Source organism: Pristis pectinata, chromosome 6 (genome assembly GCF_009764475.1).
Source record: "Pristis pectinata isolate sPriPec2 chromosome 6, sPriPec2.1.pri, whole genome shotgun sequence".
Lineage (NCBI taxonomy): Eukaryota > Metazoa > Chordata > Chondrichthyes > Rhinopristiformes > Pristidae > Pristis > Pristis pectinata.
In genome coordinates this window covers 7229192-7250977 of record NC_067410.1, presented here as the reverse complement: position 1 = coordinate 7250977, position 21786 = coordinate 7229192, and the positions used below count along the sequence as shown (strand labels likewise).

Below are 21786 nucleotides of genomic sequence, written 5' to 3'. Positions count from 1 at the left end.
TTTTCTTTTCATTTTATTTAGTTTTGAAGGGTCTTTGACCTGCAACATTAACTGCTTCTCTTTCTACAGATGTTGTCTGATCTTCTGAGGTTTCTCAGCATTTTCTGTTTTTATTTGGATTTCCAGCATCTGCAGTTTTTTTGATTTTTCATGTACTTGATTGTAACTGTCTCCTTAGTTCAGGGCAGTTAGGAATGTTAGGGCAGTTCAGGGCAATAAATTCAGAGAATGGAGGGATATGGACATTGTGTAGGCAGAAGGGATTAGTTCAGTTAGGTGTTTAATTAGTTTGGCACAACATCGTGGGCTGTTTCTGTGCTGCACTGTTCTATGTTCTAAATCACAGTGAGGACCCTGCCCTGTGAACAAATAAACTTAAACGAAACAATTTTTGTGCAGTGAGTTGTGCTCTGGAAACATTGTCTGAAAAGTTGATGGAGGATCACTCAGTAGTAACTTAAGAAGGAAGCAGAGTGTGGCTATGCAGAAAGAGATGGAAGGTGGGAATTATTGGAAAGTTCTTTCAAAGATTTAACTTGGATATGATTGGCTGAATGACCTCCTGCGCTGTGTGATTCAGTGATAAACTGTGGAACCAAAAGGTTAATAATACTGAGTCCTTGCAGCTTGTTTATTTGTGGTTTAATCTACATCATATACAATTGGTGAAGGTAGTATAGCAGTTAGTGTTGCTGCCTCACAGCTCTTGGGACTTGCGCTCAATCCTGATCTTGGTTGGAGATTGCACATTCTTCCCAGATGATCCAACGGACAAAAGACTTTGGCGAAGGACCTTAGACTTGTAGTACAGGAGAAGGCTAAGACTGAAAAGATTGGGAAAGGCAAAGAGCTAAATTGAGGAGTGTTGGTAATCTTAGGTGTGGATTTAAAATCCTGTAGATTGCAAGAGGAAAGAAAGACTGAGGACATCCATACTTCTGAGATTGTAAAGAGTGAACTGCAATCTCAGGAGGACGGGTTTGAGAGAAATGAGAGGGAAGTTCAAAAGAGCAATTAATTATAGACCCCAAAAAAAATTTACAATGGAGAGAGGTGTTTGGAAAATTAGAAATGAGAGGAGGTTAAATGGTGTGAAATTGCAAAGCTCTGAGATGCAGAAGGATCTGTGTTCATGATTCACCACAGGTTAGTCTGCAGGTAAAACTGATAATTAGGACTACTAACAGAAAGTTATCATTTATTGCTAGAGGAAATGAAAACAAAAGTATGTCTGATTTTTGCAGACTTAAAATAGTAATGCCCTAATATCACTGCCAGCAGTTTTTCCACATTCCAGTTATATAGCGTGTAAGTCTACAAGTCTTCAGTAGAGAAGTATTGTGTATAGTATTGCTCTCCTTATTAGTGAAACATAGAACATAGAACAATAAAGCAATGGACAGGCTATTTGGCCCATGATGTTGTGCCAGTCTTGATGCTAATTTATACTAAATGTCCTCCTCCTGTGTATCATCCACATCCCTCCATTCCCTTTATATTCATGTGTCTTATCTAAAAGTCTTTTAAACTCCACCAAACTGCCTGGTTCCACTACTATCCCTGGTAGGTTGGTTGAGTGAGCTATGCTTTTCTCTTTGGAGAGAAGGAGGATGAGAGGTGACTTGATAGAGGTGTACAAGATGATAAGAGGCATGGATCAAGTGGACAGTCAGAGACTTTTTCCCTGGGCAACAATGGCTAACATGAGGGGATATAATTTTAGGGTGATTGGAGGGAGGTATAAGGGGTATGTCAGGGATAAGTTTTTTACACAGAGAGTGGTGGGTGCATTAAACGCACTGCCAACAGAGGTTGTGGGGGCAGATACGTTAGGGACATTTAAGAGACTCTTAGATAGACACATGAATGATAGAGAAATGGGGAGCTATGTAGGAGGGAAGGGTTAGATAGATCTCAGAGCAAGATAAAATGTCGGCACAACACTGTGGGCTGAAGGGCCTGTACTGTACTGTAATGTTCTATGTTCTAAACCATTCTAGGCACCTACCACTCTCTGTGTAATAAAAAAACTTGGCCCTCACGTCACCTTTAAACATCCCCCCCCAACCTTAAAAGCATGTCGCCTGGTGTTTGACATTTCTACCCTGGGGAAAAGATTCGGACTCTCATAATTTTAAAAACCTCTATCAGGTCTCTCCTCAGCCTCCAGCGCTCTAGGGAGAACAATCCAAGTTTGTACAAGCTTTCCTTATAGCCCATACCCTCTAATCCAGGCAGCATCCTGGTGAACCTCTTCTGCACCCTCTTCACAGTCTCCACATCCTTCCTGTAATGGGGCAACCAGAACTGCACACAATGCTCCAAGTGGGATCTGACTAAAGTGTTATATAAGCTGCATCATGACTTCCTTACTCTTATACTTAATAACCCTACCAATGAAGGCAAGCATGCCATATGCCTTCTTCACCACCTTATCCACTTGCGTACCCAGTTTCAGTGAACTATGGACATGGATCCCAAGATCCCTCTGTACTTCAGTGCTATTAGGGGACCTACCATTAACTGCACCATAAACAATAGTATTTCATTGGAAGCAGTTCAGAGAAGGTTTACTAGACTTTTACCTGGAATATGCAGGATGGAATTAATTCATTAAGGAAACATTGGGCAAGCTGGATTTATATCCACTAGAGTTTAAAAAAGTGAGAGGCAACTTGAATTGAAACATATAAGATTCTGAGTGGATGCAGAGATGTTCATCTTGTGGGATAATCCAGAACTAGGAGTTACTGTTTTAAAATAAGAGGCCGCCCAATTAAGATTGAGATGAGGTGAACTATTTTTCTCTTAGAGGGTTGTTAGCCTTTGGATCTCTCTTCTTCAAAGAGCAGTAGAAGAAAAGTCTTTAAATATCTTGAAGGCAGTTAAATAGAGGGCTATGGGTAAGCCTAGTAATTTCTAGGGTAGGGACATGTTGGGCACAGCTTTGTGGGCTGAAGGGCCTTAATTGTGCTGTAGTTTTTCTATGTTTCTATGTTCTAAATTGTTTCTTGATAAGCAAGGGAGTGAAAGGTTATTGGGGTAAGTAGGAGTGTGAAGGTGAGGTTACAATCGGATCAGCCATGATTTTATTGAATGACAGACCAGCTTAGAGGCTACGTGTCCTATTCCTGCTCCTAATTTATATTTAGCTAACTTTTAAATTAAATATTGATGGTACTACACTAAAAATCAAAAAGCTTTTTGTGCAGGCTGTTCATATTATGAATATTGTTATCTTCTATTTCATTAGATTCAGCAACTGTATGTTCCCTGCTACATTTCCATATTTTTGTTACATCATCTCATAATTTCTGTTAAATAAAACTTTATCTTTGTTTTACTTTCCTTCAGGTTGGCCATATGCAAAAAGTGGATCTTGTCCCTAACAAAGTACACTACTTGAAAACACTGAGCTTAAAACCACTTCTGTTTGGTAAGGATTTGTACAATGCACTTATTTATTTCCGATAATTGGAATTTGAATCCTTGTCGGACTGCATGTGAAGCCAATCTGAACCTTTCATTTTACACCGAGCTAATGCAGAATAGTGCCTTGAAAACCAAGTATTTTGATATCCGCTTATGCAGGCTCAAAATAGTAATGTCCTGATATCACCAGCAAGCACTATGTTGTAGTCCATTTTCTCTGCTGATACATGAATTTCAAGATGTCTGTCAAATATGGGGGGAATAGAGATATGTTTTGCAGGGATTGGGAAAGTATGGAAATGTATTGCCTTCAGCTGAAGATTTTGCATTTCTTCAAAGAAGACATTTATCACAAGCAAATATAGGGATCAACTTATTGTACAGTGCTTTTACTTTTAGATTTTACATTGCTTTCTCTCCTGTGCTAAAATAACAAGAGTGGTACTAAATTTCCAAGAGTCAGCACAACCCAGAAATTCACCCATGTATGCATGTATCAAACATGTAAAGCAGTTCCAGCAGAAGGAAGTACAGTAAAACACACAGCTGCTTCTATATAGCATATTTTCATCTTTGATCACTAGCAATAAGTTTGTTGTGGAATAGTCAAATTTCTTTTGCAAACTTACTCCTGAATTTGCTGTAACAGTGAGAACATTATGTAAGCCTATGTTACCACCCTAATCATTGCAGGAAACTTTACACCATACTTGCCAGTTTTGGGCATCTTACTGTCGGTGCCAAGGTAAGGGCACAGTGAAGATTCTCTAGAATAAAATCAGAATTGAGGGGTTAGAGTTATAACGAACATAGAACAGTACAGCACAGAACAGGCCCTTCGGCCCACAATGTTGTGCCGACATAGCTAATCTCTCCTACCTACAGAATGCCAATATCCCTCTATTTTCCTCTCATTCGTGTGCCCATCCAACCATCTCTTAAACGCCCCCAATGAGCTTGCCTCCACCACCCTGTCAGGCAACGCATTCCAGGCATCCACCACTCTCTGAGTGAAAAATGTACCCCTACGCCTGTTCTGAACCTACCCCCCTCACCTTAAATGCATGCCCTCTGGTATTGGATCGCTCAATAATGGGGAAAAGATATTGCTTGTCCACCCTATCTATGCCCCTCATTATTTTATACACTTCTAACAGATCACCCCTCAGCCTCCGCCGCTCCAGAGAAAAGAGCCCAAGTTTGTCCAGCCTCTCCTGATAGCACATGCCCTCTAATCCAGGCAGCGTCCTAGTAAACTTCCTCTGCACCCTCTCTAAAGCCCTTCCTGTAGTGAGGTGACCAAAATTGCATGCAATACTCTAAATGCGGCCTAACCAGAGTTCTATAGAGATGCATCATAACTTCTTGACTCCTGTACTCAATACCTTGATTAATGAAAGCAAGCATTCTGTAAGCTTTTTTAACCACCCTGTCTACCTGTGTCGCCACTTTCAATGAGCGATGGACTTGTACCCCAAGGTCTCTCTGCTCTTCAACACTGTTCAGGGTCTTGCCCTTAAGAGTGTACTGCCTCTTGACATGAATCCTACCAAGTGCAACACCTCACATTTATCCATCTGCCATTTCTCTGCCCACATCTATATCCCGCTGTATCCATTGCCAGTCTTCTACTCTATTCACAACTCCACCAATCTTGGTATCGTCTGCAAACTTAGTAACCCATCCATCAACATATTCATCCAGGTCACTTATGTACAGCACAAACATCAGAGGTCCCAGATCCCTGTGGAACACCACTACTCACAGGCCTCCAGCCCAAGTAAGTCCCTTCAAGCACCACCTTCTGTGGGCAAGCCAGTTCTGGATCCACACTGCCAATTCTCTACTGACACCATGCATCTGAACTTTCTTGATCAACCTATTATGTGGGACCTTGTCAAATGCCTTACTGAAGTCCATATAGATGACATCCACAGCTCTACCTTCATCAATCTCTCTCGTCCCCTTGTCAAAAAATGCAACCAGGTTAGTAAGACATGATTTGCCCCTCACAGAGCCATGCTGGGTTTCCCTAATCAAGCCATTGAATTCCAGATGTTTGTATACCCTATCTCGAAGGATTTTCTCCAGCAATTTCCCTACAACTGATGTGAGGCTCACCGGTCTATAGTTCCCCGGATTTTCCCTTGTTCCTTTCTTAAATAGACAAACAACATTAGCCACACCAGTCCCCCGGGACCTCACCAGTGGTCAAAGAGGAGACCAAGATTCTGGTCAAAGAGGAGACCAAGATTCTGGTCAAGGCCCCAGCAATTTCTTTTCTTGCCTCCCTCAGTAACTTGGGGTATATCCCATTGGGCCCTGGAGACTTATCCACCTGAATACTGTTTAGGAGACCTAACTACCTCCTCCTTAACCTCTAAATGCCCTAACATGTTTCCACCCTCAGTTCCAATTTCTGCATCCTGCATGTCCCTTTCCTGGGTAAGTACTGAAGAGAAATACTCGTTTAGAACCTCCCTACATCCTCTGCATCCAAACATAGATTCCCTTCTTTATCCTGAAGTGGTCCTCCCCTTTCCCTTGTTATCCTCCCATCCCTGACAGAGGTACAGAATGCCTTTGTATTCTCCTCAATCCTACTTACTAAGGACTTTTCATGGCCCCTCCTGGCTTTCCTAATTCCTTCCTTGAGTTCAGTTCTAGCTTCTTTATAGTCCTCTGCTGCTCTACCTGATCCTAACTTCTGAAGCTCTACCCTATCCCTCGCCACTTAACAAATACACTGCCTGTCTGACCTGTTCACCAATGTGGATGACCCCACATTTTGAACCATGATATTCCACCTGCCATGTCCTCACCCACTATCTCAGCTTGTCCATCTTCCGCTGTTTACAACCTCACGGTCCCACTGAGCCTACAATTGTCAGTAAGCTTGAAATATGGCTTGAATGGCTTGAAATATTACAACTGAAAATGTCAGAGGAAATATAAGAGGCACTTTCAATTTTTCAGAGGTTTAAAGAAAGTAATTGGTCGGGGAATCAGTTTAGAGGTCCGGAAACTCTGTATTAGAATCAGGCATCACAGAAAAAAGCTGTTCAGTCAACTGTACCTTGAAAGAAATGATAATAAACAAATCATAAAATGTTAATCTTAAGGATAATTTGAATGGCACCAATGTATTTGCATCATATTTGTTAAGACAAAATAGTAACTGTAATTTAACACAAACAATTTAGCCAAATATTTGTTTAAGTTTATCTTTATCTCTTTTGACGTATGGTTGCCCTAGTCTCTCTGCTGCAAAAATGCAAGATTTTGACAGGAACTGTACAATAGAGGAAGTAATATTATATTTGGCTTGACTATGTGGTGCCTGTGTAGAAATTTACTACTATTCATGGGGATCACAGTTTGGTTCACTTCTAAATATCTGACTCCTGATTTGAGTTTGCTGTTAAGAATAGACATTGGCACTGGAAAAGATAAAGTATTTTATTTTATAAGGATCTTTACACTCATCTAAATATATTAACAAATATATAAATGTCAATTTTAATATTGTGAACGGCACCTGTAATGCTTCCATTTTCTGACAGCAAGCATGAGATTTTTGTCACGCTTTTGCCATAAGTACACCTTATTCACTACAATTTTTCCATTTTGGATTCTGCCTACAATCATAAAAGTTCCCGCGTGCCTGCCTTGTGTCATGTTCTGGACACAAGTGGCATCCAAGTCAAGCCAGTGTTGAAGCTTGGGATGAATCTCTGTCTTGAGGAGGGGCCCATGTTTGAAGACCTCAAACTTGCTGTCCAGTTCAAAATCTGAGATCCGGGAGAAACTTGTGTTTCTCTTTGAGATTCTAATTTTCACAGCTGTGGAAGATAAAATAGTACTTTGGATAAGTTTCCAGTGTAATCAGTCACAAACAAAAACCAACCCCAAGTAAAGAACCTTGCTGTATTATAGAGTAAGCACAATTGCTGTGTAATGTATAACTAATAATGGTAAAAGGGGTTTGCAGGGAATTTACAATTAAGACGTGCAACAAAACACAAAACTCGGATCCTACCACATTCAATTACTGTTCAAGAATGACAAGAAAGCCTTCTATTTTTGTAGCACCTTTCACAAATTAAAAATGTCCAAAACACTTCCCAGAGAAGGAAGTGTGATCACTTCAGTAATGCAAGAAATGGGGCACCCATTTTAGGTATGCAAAGTCCTGGAAACAGTAATGGGATAATGATCAAAATTTCTTTGTGTTCGTTGATGGATAAGCATTGGCCAGGATACTGGGGGAAGCAGCAGAAAGATTTTTATAATGCAGACTTGGGGAGAGAAGTTAATCATTGGTTACTGACACTAAATGTGTGTGAGAACATCGACCATTAACCGCGGTTTCTTTGCGACATTTGGCTTTGATTTCTGTGGAACTGAATGTCAGGAAGTGGGTACAACCAGTGGCTGATACCCTCGCATTTGCATATTAGTAGCAACCAAGGATGAATTCCTCTCCCATGGAACACGGAATACTTTGTTGGGGATAGTAGTGGTGGCAAAGACCAGTGTTCTTTATTTAATATTTGAAATAAAGGAAACCGCTATTGATTGCATAAGGGGATTAATTTGAATTGCTGTAGTATGATGACCCAGATGCTCTCCTGTGCTTTAAATGTGCAAGAAATGTCTGGGCAAGCCACTTAAGTAGCTGTCTATCTGGTAGAACAGCTGGTGACTTGTTTATTGATTACCATTAACTCTTACTCTACTGAAACACAATTTCATCTATTGAAAATCTAGGTAGACAGCTGAAGACTCTCAGTATCTAGAGATCCAATTTGCTCTGCCATCCATGTTGCCTCACTTTCATCACTAGTTTAGCCAATTCAGTCAAAAGAAGAGTTCCCTGTACTCAGCGTTTAGAAGAATAGTGATGGGCTTATTGAAACATAAGAGATTCAGAGAGGGCTTGACAGGGCAGATACTGAAATGATGTGTCCCCTCTTTGAGGAATCCAGAACTAGGGAGCAGGTTCAGAATTGGGGACTGCCCATTTAATATAGAGATGAAAAAGAATTTCTTCTTTGCTTATGCATCTTTGGAATTCTCTAACTCAGAGGGTTAAGGAGGTTGAGTCATTGAATGGTTTCTAGGTGGGGTAGACAGATTTCTGTACTGTAGGAGAGCCAAGAGTTATAGGGAACAGGCAAGCCAGGTAGAAGTTAGGGTAAGATCAACCTTGTCCTTATTGAATGGTGGAGCAGGTTTGAGGAGCCATAGGCCTACTCCTGCTCCTATTTCTTATGTTCTTAAATTCTGCAAACACCATTTTTGCCTCACAAAGCTGCAAAAATATCTCTGATAAAATATTTTGGGTTAAGAAGCGACTTTCATTATTTTCCTGAACTGCACTTACCAAAATCATGTGAGCAAAAAGTATTGAGTATTTCTTTTGATGAAGTAGTTTCTTCCAATTCACAATCTCGACAACTTGCTTGGGGAATTGCTGTATAGTGGGTTGAAATGTAGATTTATAATTAGATGCAGGCAGCACAGATACCAAGCTCCACAATAATTTAAACCTGATATATCCCTAGCTTCGCAGAAGATACTATTGTTTTTTCCTTTAAGCTCTTTGTTGGCTTTGCCTTTAAATCCTTATGCTGAAAGTAAGTCGAGTAGCCTAGAGAAACTTGTTTTCCTTTTGACTTTTAGACTTGCCAAGCTGGCAAACAGGAACGGATACTCTACCAATTTGTGATTAGCGATTACATGCTATCCACTCCTTCCAAATGATCAGGCTGTATGATTCTTCTGATATCTTAAGTTTCCTTATCTTAACTATAACAAAGTTCTTGACACTGGCTTCAAATGTTTTAATGGTTTTAGCTGGAAAAGGAGCAAAGCCTGATTTGAATATGTTGTGTGTGTTTTTTCTCTCTACAATATACCATTAATTGAAATCCACGGTTCAATCAAGACTACTTACTCCTGTGAGATGCTGTCTTGTTGCTGATCAAGGATATGCACATGCCATGGTCAATGGGGAACCTATCGCAATTCAACATTTCTGGCCAGGGGTAGCCATAACAGGCCATTATGGGGGCACAGCTGTTCCTCACGGCTACACAGAGGCTGTGGCAAGGGAATATAAACCTTAAAGGTGCAAAAAGAAATAAAGTGAAGATGAATTATTTGCTGCATTACTCTTTCCCTGTAAATTCTCTTCCTTCAAATGCCAATGTTGGGGCAGTTAAGCGTGCACAATTGCTTCTTCCCTGACCCTTCGTACATTATACTGCTTAATACACACAAGCATAAACATTTTATTTGAAATAGTATTTCATATTCTGTATTTACTTACAACGTAGATGGACATTCAGCCCATCGTTGATGCCAGCCGAGAGCAATCTGATTGCCCCACTTATTTCCCTGTAACCTTTTCTCTCTTGCATGCAAATCAATTCCTGCAACTCACTTTCACCAGGGAGAATTCTGAGTGGCCAGTTAACCTACTAACCGACACTCATTGGATGCAGGTGGAAACGGGAGCAATCAAAGGGAACCCAGAAGGTGACAGAAAGAACATACAGCCTCCACATGGACAACACCCGAGGTCAGGATTGAACCTGGGTTGCTAGAGTTGTAAGGATGCAGCACTACCTGCTGTTAGTAAGCAACCTTATATTGTTTTATGTTGATGTTGTGGAATTTAACTGGAATGCAATACTGTGTGATCCAACACTGGGTAAATTAAGTACATAGTCACAAGCTTTAATTTCTGGGTCATATATCTTCCTTTCAACACAGGGAAAATCACATTTCATCGTACGGGAATTAAACATGAAATAAAGTTTCCTTATAAAATAAGAGTGAATCACCTTTGTTTTACAGTGTTACTGACCTTTTATTATCTCTCTTAGGATGTTGCAAAAGCTGTATGTTCTGTTTTCATTATCAGCAGGTCATTAAATTCATTTTCACAGAGGAGTTTTTTCTTAGTACTACTCTAATCAAACTTAGGTAATGTTTCAGTACTCTTACTTTCATTATGATGCAACCAATAAACCCCATGTTAATGCAGTCATGGCCTTGGTGAACACTACATTGCAATCTTTTGCTTGAAAGAATAAAAGCTTGTACTATATTTTTATTCATCACTTTTGAAATTTCATTAGCAGCAGCAACACGTTGTTTACTGCATTGTTTGTTTTTCATTTTAATGTTATATTCCTCTTAATTGATAGAGTCAAAAGCTTTTGAGAGGTCAAAATGGGGCCATGTGTAGTGACTGATATTGCTTCCTGCATTTCTCTTGGAGCTGACTTGCAATTATCAAGCTGAAATATACAGCCAACGCTTGGATAAGCACTTTTTTGGAGGTTGGGTTGCAAGTCATCATTGATAAATTCACTGAAGCATGAGGGAGAATGGGCCTTGTACTTAACATCTGTACAACAAACACCCTCTAGCAATACGTCCTTCCATCAACAAAGATCAGTGATGAGACCCTGGAAAATGTGGACTGTTTCCCATATCTTGGGAGTCTTCTTTCGAGGAAGGCGGATATGGATGATGAAATTCACCATCACCTTCATTGTGGCAGCATATTAGCCATCTGAGGAAAAGAGTGTTTGAAGTTCAAGCCTGGCACAATGTTTGGGGTCCACTGGGCAACAATAATCCCTACCCCATTGTACATTTCTGGGATATGGATTACCTGCAACAGGCACCGGGTTCAAATCCGGCCACTGCCTGTTTGTACGTTCTCCCCGTGTCTGCGTGGGTTTCCTCCGGGTGCTCCGGTTTCCTCCCACATTCCAAAGGGTTAGGAAGTTGTGGGCACGCTATGTTGGCGCCAGCAGCGTGGCGACACTTGCGGGCTGCCCCCAAATCACTACGTACGAAGATGTATTTCACTGTGTGTTTCGACGTACATGTGACTAATAAAGATCTTGTCAAAGCACTGGATAGAAACCAACACAGCCTCTACCTTCTGCAAAAACCAGCCAATGTCAGTGCTCTCTCCCAGGCCAACAACCCTAGCAGAGAGGCCCTAATTGCACTCAGTCAGCTCTAGTCACAGGCTATCTCAGTTGCTTGCCTGACACCAGACTCCTGAAACAGACACTCTCTTATGAGCCCCGCAATGGCAGGAGATTACGAAATGGACAGAGGAAAAGATTTGTTCTCAAAACCTCCTTGGAGAAATGGCTATGACTGCAGGAAATGGAGAAGGAGCATTCAGGATGGCATTGAATCAGTAGCACACAGAAGGCCTGTGTAAATTACAGATGGAGTGTACCACCTCCCAAGCAACCCACCTGTCTGCCCTATTAACCATCATCAGCCCCCAACTCTGAGGAATGCACTTGAACCTCATCAGCCACCACAGAACTGGAGTGGAAGCAAGGCATCCTTGATCCCGAAGGACTCACACTAAAGATGCACCCAGCTTGGACTTTATAATAAAAATTAGAACCAACCCCAAAGCTGTTTATCCCTGTATTACAACTTGAAAAGAAAATATAAAATGCTTAGCATGTTGGGAAGCATCAGTAGAGAGAGAAATACACCATGTTTCAGCTCAATGACCTTTTATCAGAACTCTGTATGGTTGATACAGGATAGCATTGCATACCGGGTAAATTCCACAGCACTGATACCCATGACATAACAAAACAGTGTCACTCTTGACAACACTGGATTTCTTATTAACCCTATTTCAAATAAAATTCTTAACAAGTATTTCAAGGTATTTCACTTGGCTTACCAGTGGGTATTATTGGCAAGGTTCTTATCTTTAACGTGGCTTGAAGAAGAAGAGGGATGGTGAAGCATTGTGATCTTGGAAAAGAGTTCCAAAAACAGGATGGAATGGCTACGTTTGGTCTTTGATGCAAAGTGGAAAGTGGGGATCTGGCAAAGGCATAAGGTGAAAGGTGCCGATAGGGGATGTACAAGATCATTGGTCAAATAGGTATTCTGTGCGGACTTGAGAACATATGGTCAGCATTTTATTTGAGGAGTTGTGGAGAGAGCCCAACCATGGAAATGGGTTAGGTTTTCAGTGGAGGAGATACAAGTGAGCATTGTTATGACAACTATTTTTGTATTAAGCTCAGTGTTCAATGTGATGGACAGTCTTAGCATAAAGATACACCATCCCATTCAGCCTGAATGGAAATTGGGAGTGATTGGTGAAGCTGAATTAAACTCCAATAGACCCCATTGTGAACCCAAGAGGGGTGGGTTTAGCTTTCTGAAGATTTCCTTTTTGCAGCAATAACTACTTGCTTTCATATGTCACCTTTAACTTAGTAACATGTTCCAAACTCAGCAGCTAATCAATGAAACTTGATATTGAACCTTGTAAGAAGAAACTCTTTTGACCCAGAGCTTCATGTCAAATATTTATGCCGGGCAGATGCTTAGACTGAAAGGCCATGGTCATATTGACTTTGCCAGAACAAATCAATGATCAGTCAAAGCAAAGAAGTAGGTCAAATATTCAGGGTAATGCAATTGACGCATCTGGCAGCATAAAAACCATGTAACCATTGAACAAGCTGTATAAGTGCAACTCCTGTTACAGGGATCAATGAGGTTAAGTGTGTTGTAGACACTAAAATACATTTATAAAAATCAAGTTTACTAATGAGCCCCTGGTGAGTTGGCGCTGAGCTAGCTCGGGTTACTGGCAGTTGTGTGAGGATGAAGTACCACAGATTTGATTGGAGTAGGGATATTGAGGAAGTGAGAAAAAAATTTCCAGAAGTACCTATTCTGCAAATGCTTAAAAACCAGTTGGGAATTGTCAGTTGCATAATTTGGCGGAACAGTGGTGCAACTTGCAGACCCACTGCCTCTCAGCACCAGGGTCTGATCTCGGGTGCTCTCTGTGTGGAGTCTGCATGTCCTGTGACCATGTGGGTTTCCTCCGGGTGCAGTTTCCTCCCAGATCTCAAAGACGTGCGGATCGGTTGGTTAATTGGCCACTGCAAATTACCCCTAGTGTGTAGGTGAATCGTAGAATCTGGGGGGAGCTGATAGAATATAGGGAGAATGGAATTAATGTATGATTAGTGTAAACGGGTGGTTTATGCTCAGCATGGACTCAGTGAGCTGAAGGGCCTGTTTCCATGCTATATCTCTCTCCGTAACTGAAAAATTGTTGCTAAATGTGATTATTCCATAGAAACATAGAAGTTAGGAGCAGGAGTCAGCCATCTGGTTGTTTGAACCTGCCCCACTATTCAGTATGATCATGGCTGATGATGCAGATTCTGTACCCTGATCTTGCTTTCTCCTCATATCTCTCTTGATCCCTTTAGCCCGAAGAACAGTACCTAACTCCTTGAATATATTTAATGATTTGGCTTCAGCTGCTTCCAATGGCAGAGAATTCTGCAGGTTCACCACTCTCTGGGTGAATAAACTTCTGCTCGTCTGTCCTCTGCTTACCTTTCAAACTGTGACCCTTGGTCCTGAACTTGACACCATCAGGAGCCTGCATTTAGTCTGTCCAGTCCTGTTGGAATTTTGTAGGTTTGATGAAATACCCTCTCAATATTCTAAACTCTAAGAATTTAAGCCTAATCAACCCAATCTCTCTTCATACATCAGTCCTGCCATTCCAGAAATCAGTCTGGTGACCTTTCTCTATATTCCCTCCATAGGAAACACATCCTTTCTTGATAAGGGTATTCAGAACTGCACACAGATATAGGAGCAGAAATAGGCCATTCGACCCATCGAGTCTGCTCTGCCATTCAATCATGGCTGATTATTTTTCAACCCCATTATCCCTGTAACCCTTAACCCCAATCGAGAACCTATCAATCTCTGCCTTCAATACACCCAGTGACTTGGCCTCCACAGCCCTCTGTGGCACTGAATTCCACAAGATTCACCACCCTCCAGCTGAAGAAATTCCTCCTCATTTCAATTTTGAAGGTTCATCCCTTTATTCTGAGGCTGTGCCCTCAGATGATAGACTCTCCTACTAATGGAAGCATCCTTTCTATGTCCACACTATCCAGGCCTTTCTGTATCTGGTGCTTTTCACTGAGATCCTTCTGAACTCCATCGAGTACAGGCCCAGAGACATCAAACACTCCTCACACATTAAGTCTTTCAATCCCGGGATCATTCTCGTGAACCTCATCTGGACCCTTTCCAGGGCCAGCACATCTTTCCTTAGATATGGGGCCCAAAATTGCTCAATATTCCAAGGGCAGTCTGACCAATGCCTTTTAAAGCTTCAGCAGTACATCCTTGCTTTTAAATACATTTTAAAAAAACTGTTAAACAAACACACAATAGTCAAAATGTGGTCTCACCAAGGCCCTGTATAATTTCAGCAGGACATCCCTCTGCTCTTGTGCTCAAATCCTCTGGCTATGAAGACAACATACCATTTGCCCTCTAACCACCCACCGCACCTACAGCTGGTGCACAAAGACACTCATCTCCCTTTCCCAGTCTATGTCCGTTCAGATAAATAATCTGTCTTTATTGTTTTTGTCACCAGTGGATAATCTCACATTTATCCACATTAGACTGCATCTGCCATCCATTTCCTTAACGTTCAACGCCTACAATAAGAAAAGGAGTAATTGTTTATGTGATGCCGTGAATCTTTGCTTAGAGTAACGCATTGAACTAATCTTAACTGTTTGTCATTTTGAATCCAAACCCATGCATGTTTCAAATCCAAAGCCATGCAAGTTTCACCAACTATTAGTTTAAATATTTACTCTTACCCTGTAGTAAACTTGGTCATGGTGACATTTTAAGGCCGGACAGGACTCAAAACATTTCATCTGCCTGTTTCCAGCTATTATTTGATGACATTTGATTTCGGTGTGTTTTGACTGTACCAGGCGGTTGCACAAGGCTGTCTGTCGAAGTCCAACCATCAAAAGGGGCTAATAGTCAGTCGCTTCAACGCTCCTTACCTGTCCAGGCACACGGGCGCGATAAGAGAACAAAGGAAGATCCTGGCATCTGGGTGACATTCTCTGGCCAGTAAGGGTAACCAGCTGGACGACTGCTGGATCGCTTCGGCCATCGTTTCATGCTCCAGGATGTTGGGGATCCTCATCTCCGAATAGCCAATGTCGTAGCACAGGGCCATTGCCTTGGGTATGGGCAAACATCGGGTGGAGGCGCCCAGGTTAACAAACAACCCGTGAGAAGTCACGAACAGCAGCGAGGTCACCATCAACGACGAGCTCCGCAGCTTGCTGTCCATGGCGAAGACACCTCGGCTTTCTGAGTCTTGGGCGAAACCAAAGGGACAGCAGCCAGACAGATCTGGGTATTCTGGCCAAGTGTTCTGAACTGTGCTCGGGCCATTTATAGGAGAGGTTCTCTGCCTAATCCCTGCTCATTAGGTCGAAGAAGGACAATGCCATAGTTCTATTTACCAATTGTTTGGCGTTTTCAGTGGCGGAGACAAGCTGGGAGCAGCAGGTAACCTTAATGGGAGCAGGTGGGGCAGCCATTGTACACGGTTTCCAATTATTAACTCGGTTTTATTCATCATTCGGGAGCAACCGATGACTGTTCTACCTCCACACACTTCCCGATAATTATTCGGGAGTGAAATGTTACATCTCGGGATCTGTGTTAGGAGTACTTGTTTATTTTGGGGAGCGAATCACACAAATAACACGTTCGGGTTAATCTGATCATAGTTACAGTGTTGCAGCTTTTCTGGGTAAACCCATTCATCTCACTTTCTGCTCGGGGCTCTTTTTCAACCAACGTGTCACTTTTGACAACATTGGTCTCTTTCAGAATTTTGAAAGACGGACATTTGGTGATGTGCCGGCTGTAGTCGGATGTATTCAGAAGCAGGTCGAAGATGTGACAGCACCGCAGAAAATTAAACGTTTATACGTATTAACAAATTACAGTTTATTAAAGATTTCAGTACGGTCACAGATGCATTTTTTCCTGGGGGAATTTATCAATTCAGCAATTAACGTTTTTCTGGGTGATTTTATCAATTCTGCAATTAGCGAAAACATTGTTGTTTTAGTAAATTATATTAACATAACGTCCAGCTAAAATAACTTGCCTTGGAGAATTTGAAACGTCTTTTTTTTTGGTACTTTCTCGATGCAAATTGACTCCAGTAGTTATTTTGACACTTCATTAATGGTCATAAATTAGGCTTCAAAATATGCTAAAGTATATGTTTAACTTTCTGCAAATAATTTGGATTCTGTAAATTGGATTTCCCGTAACTATTATAAATCTCATCAGATTAAAACTTAATAAAGGGTAACCATATATTCCCATTGCAGACCCGTTCTATTGGAATAGAGTCATGGCTCTTTCGTGGACGCCAATACCCAGGAGTATTTTGTTCAATACTTAAAGCGTTGAACCTCTTTTGCCTTTACTCAAATCGCTGTGTTGCTATTGAATGTGTTTTGACAATAAAACTAATGTTTTCTATAAAACGAGCTCAATCCTCCGGGAATTTAACATTGTTTTGAATATCATCGTCTGGATGGAGGCTGAATTTAAAGAACAGGAAAATGAGTTCATAACAAAAAGTCTTTTGCTGTTGAAGCAAAACAGATACCCATGCTTAAAAAAAATGGCGCACTCCATGGTCAAATATTGACGAATGAGACGAATTCCAATTAAAAATGTAGGCCAGCTTAATTTGAACAACGCTTGGTTGTGGTACAATTCTCTTTCTGTAATGATAGATTATTTGTGATCGTTGATTAACACAATGTGCTGGTGCGTTTTGTTCTTCTCCACGGAAGCTCAAGATTTGTTCCGGAAAGCGCAGATCCCGCTTTCTAACCAGACCGAGTTGTGCCAAGTTTTTTTTTAAAACACGACAGTGGGGAAAAAACTCTCTTCAGTCATTTTAATGTTATGACGACAGTAATTGAACTCTTCCCCGCTGTTCGACTATTGAACATTCTGGAAATGATAATTCCGGTTAGAATTCTGAAGATGACTCCTCCGCATATTCATTCTAATTTTTAAAAAATATGGAAAGTAAGCTTTCCATTAAAAAAAAATAGAATGAAGATGCGGAGTTCTCTGGCACGGAGTCGTTTTATCAGTTCTGCGCTGTCAGCACTCTGAATTGCTTTCTTTCGCTGAGTTCCCCTCGATACTGTATGCTGGATGTCAGTTTTTGTAGCATTGTCTTGCAAGCATCAACTATCAAGTAAAGTTTATTGTCATGTGCAGCACTACAGTGAGGTACAGGTACAGTGAAAAACTTGCTTGCAGTAGCATCACAGGCAGTTAGATTCAGACAACACACAGAACATAAATTGTACAAGACAGTGAAGAAAATACTTTGCAAAACAATGTCTATGCTTCTGGCTGCCTTGGCAAAGCAGCCAACATAATCAAAGACCCCACTCTGGACATTTTCTCTTCTCCCTCCTCCCATCGGCAGAAGATACAAAAGCCTGAAAGCGTGTACCACCAGGCTGAAGGACGGCTTCTATCCTGATGCTATAAGACTATTGAATGGTCTCCTAGTACGATAAGGATGGACTTGACCTCACAATCTACTTCATTATGGCCTTGCACCTTATTGTCTGCCTGCACTGCACTTTCCCTGTAACTGTAACACTTTATTCTGCATTCTATTATTGTTTCCCCTTGCAATACTTCAATGCACTAATGTGATGAAATGCCAAACAAAATTTTTCACTGTACCTCGGTACATGTGACAATAATAAACCAGTGTAATTTAGTTTAAATCAATCAGAAACAAGTCCAAGAGGTGGTGTAAGGTAGTTCTGTTGCTGAGGTCGAGTTAGGGTTGTGGAAGTCAATTCAAGAACTTGATGGTTGTAGGACAGTAGCTGTCTCTGAAGTACGCAATTTCTGAATCTGGTTCAGAAAATTGCTGCATGTGGTACCAGAGAGAATATAATGGTATCAATACGAAATCAGTGAACAGACAGGAAATGAGTAGTTTGCACAGTCACAGTAATTTGGTGCAGTTTGCCAAGTGATCCTACCACAGTCTAGTCAGGGCTTTAAGTGAGGCACCCCATGATTCATAGTGTGGTTCAGTTTTATTCAGCGTGTAGGTGATTTTGATTCGAGTATAAGGGAGACATTCCCAAAATTTGCTGACATCACAAATAGGAACATCGGTAAACATTAATGGGGATGGTATAAAACTTTGTGAAGATAAGCACATGTTAACTGAAATGGCAAACAGATGGTGTGTCCTTTATAATGGGAATAATTGTGAAGTTACACATTTTGGAAAGATGATGGTTTCAGAGCGGGAATCACAGAAACAATATGCACAATGGGAAACAGCTGAGAGAGTGGAAGAATACAGACCATGTGAAATCTAATGCAAAAAGGCATTTATTTAATACATTTCTAAGGTCATCTGCAAAGCACTACTTGTAATGAATTCCCTTTGAAATATAGTCTCAGTTGTAATGTAGGAAATTACATGGTCAAGTTATGCAAGACAAACTCCCACGAAAAGCAATATAAAGGTTTTCATTGAATTTATTTTGGTGATGTTAATCGAGGGATAAGTATTGGTCAGGATAAGGGATAACAATCCTGCTCTTCTTGAAAATAGTGCCTTGCAAACTTTTATCTGTTTGAGAAGTTGGAATGGGTCCCTGATATGATGTGTGATTCTGTCAGGCTCCTGAATACCCTGGAGGCAGTCTCAGACAAATGCCGTGTTAAAAGTCCTGGTTTGCACAATGGCATATGAGAACTTTGGCCGCTGCTGAACATGTTGTACACTTAGTGCAATGCACTGAGTTCTGCAATTTCTTTGTCCAATTTGGTTTTGCACTAACCTTGCGCTAATTTTTTACCCTGTATATACCATTTTTTGCACTATTTGTGCTTGCACAATTTTTCTGTCTGCGTTTATTGTATGTTCTCTGTTCTATGTATGTCCTCTGTTGTGTGAGTCTGGGGGAAACGACATTTCATTCCTCCATGTGTTTTTACAGTATAAAGTATAACTTGAACTTGAACTTGATTCAAAAACCAGAGCCTCTTTCTGTGCAGCTTTTCCTCAGAATTGCACTACAGTGTCAGCCCAGATTTCTGTGTCTCTGGAGTGACTGAGGAGAGACTGCTACCAGTTGAGCTATTACACTGTTCCCTAAAAATGTGAGTGCTGGTAAATAGCTGTAAAAATGTAAGGAAATTAGCATTCTATAAAAATAAAATAGAATACAAAGAATTTGCATTTAATATATCACTTTTCATAACTTCAGACATTGCCAAAGTGTTTCACAGTCAAGTGCAGTCATTGCTGCAGCTTGCTCAATATTGCATTGGAGCATCCACTTAGATGATGGCTGAAGTGTCTGAAGTAGGATTTGAGCTGAAGACCTTGATGAATGATTGAGCATAGGTGTTGTTTGCTCTTTGTTTTGCATATTGTAAGGTTGGATTATTGAATCATAGAAGTTATTTATTTTTTACTTATTTGTTTCCCTCAGAGATTGCAAACTTCCTTTCAGAGGAAGAATGTAAACTGGTTATCCACCTAGCAAAATTAAAGGGACTTCAAGAAAGCCAGATTATGCCATCTGACCTTCAGCAGGAAGCCATTGACGAGATGGACATTAGCAAGGAGGAAATCTTCAATCTACTTGACTACAATCAAGATGGACAGCTACAGATGAAAGAGGTACATTGTATTGCATAAAAGCATTTTCTGGGAATTGTGGTTCTTATGATTAAAAAAAGTATTGCCACACTTCCTATTCATCAGGTTGATTTTTGATTTTCATTGCCTCCATATAGAGTTTTCTATACTATGTGAAAGTGCACTGCTTTCTTCATGTGCTGATGATCACATAGAACTCTACTCTTGAGAGTGAGGGCAAAAGGGAGACATGAAGGAAGAGAAAATCAGAACAAAGTATTTGGGTAGCATTCTGGAAAAGTAAATTGGTAAATTGGTTTATTATTGTCACATGTACCGAGGTACAGTGAAAAACTTTTTTTGCATGCCATCCATACAGATCATTTCTTCAAATCAGTGCATTGAGGTAGTACAAGGGGAAATGAAGCCAGTTTTATTGTGTGAATTGGTTCTGATATTTGCTGGCTACGGAAAAGAAGTCATCAGACTATTGGGAAATATTATATAATAATTTCAGATATTATGGTCAGAAAATGTTGTGTTTCCTTACCACAGTAATCCCATCCTGTTTATCTTTCCAGAAAGTGCAATTATTTAGTATTGAACAACATGTTAAAGATTTGTCTTTGAATAAAGGTTTTATTTTTTAATGACAGGTTTTGACTCATACACGTTTTGGTGATGGGGTCTGGATTACTCCTGAAAATATTCGAGAGATCTACACAGGACTTAAGGCGGACCCTGATGGGAATGGTGAGAGACCCTTACACAGGTGGAAGAGTGAATATGAAGGGGAGGTTTAATGTTATTCAAAATGATGCAGAGTTTTCATTAAGTACGTAAGAAGACATTGTTCTTACTTGGAGGAGGATGGGTTACAAGAAGGCGAAGACTTAAGTAATAGAAGAAACAATTGGAGAGAATTTTTGTAAGGTGTGACCATATCAAGTGATTTTTGTGTATTTTCCGACTTATGGATACCATTAACTTAAGGACATCTGTGAAAACGAAACCTGTTTGTTACTCAGGACAGCCTTTATGAGCAAAATCTAAAATCAGAAGCCAATCATAGACTGTGTTGAATAGTTTTGTAGTTTGGAAGTGTTCTAGGAAGTGTTTTAAGATATTTATTTATTAGTCACATGTACATCGAAACACACAGTGAAATGCATCTTTTGCGTTGAGTGTTCTGGGGGCAGCCCGCAAGTGTCGCCACGCTTCCGGCGCCAACACAGCATGCCCGCAACTTACTAACTTGTGCATCTTTGGGATATGGGAGGAGGCCTGGGCACCTGGAGGAGACCCACGCAGACACGGGGAAAACGTGCAAACTCCTTACAGACAGTGGCTGGCGCTGTAATGGCATTACACTAACTGCTACACTACATTTTGGAATGTTTGACAAGTTTAATGGCACCATATGCTTGCAAACTGGTGTGGGGCCTTGAATCTTGAAGTCACTGCCTTATCCTTCCTGCAATGCCACATTACCCACTGCTTGGACAGGTTTACTGAAAGGTGTTGGAGGGTCACCTGAGGAGAATGTCCACTAGCACAGACTGATAGGGCTGAATGGCCTCTTTCTGCCCGAGTCCTGGCATTTAAGGTGAAAGGGGGGTAAGTTCAAAGGAGATGTGTGGTGCAGGTTTTTTTTTACACAGAGTGGTGGGTGTCTGGAATGTGCTGCCTGGGGTGGTGGTGGAGGCAGATACGATAGTGGTGTTTAAGAGGCTCTTAGATAGGCA

General features: G+C 40.9%; 1 protein-coding gene across 1 annotated transcript in view; it reads left to right on the top strand.

The window, feature by feature from the left end:
- p4htmb (prolyl 4-hydroxylase, transmembrane b) overlaps positions 1-21786 on the top strand; it is a 53858-nt gene that overhangs the window by 5121 nt on the left and 26951 nt on the right. Inside the window, exons 2-4 of the mRNA XM_052018777.1 lie at positions 3355-3436; positions 19893-20083; positions 20698-20794. Of these exons, the coding sequence (XP_051874737.1) occupies positions 3355-3436; positions 19893-20083; positions 20698-20794 (370 nt within the window). The remainder of the gene's footprint in view (positions 1-3354; positions 3437-19892; positions 20084-20697; positions 20795-21786) is intronic.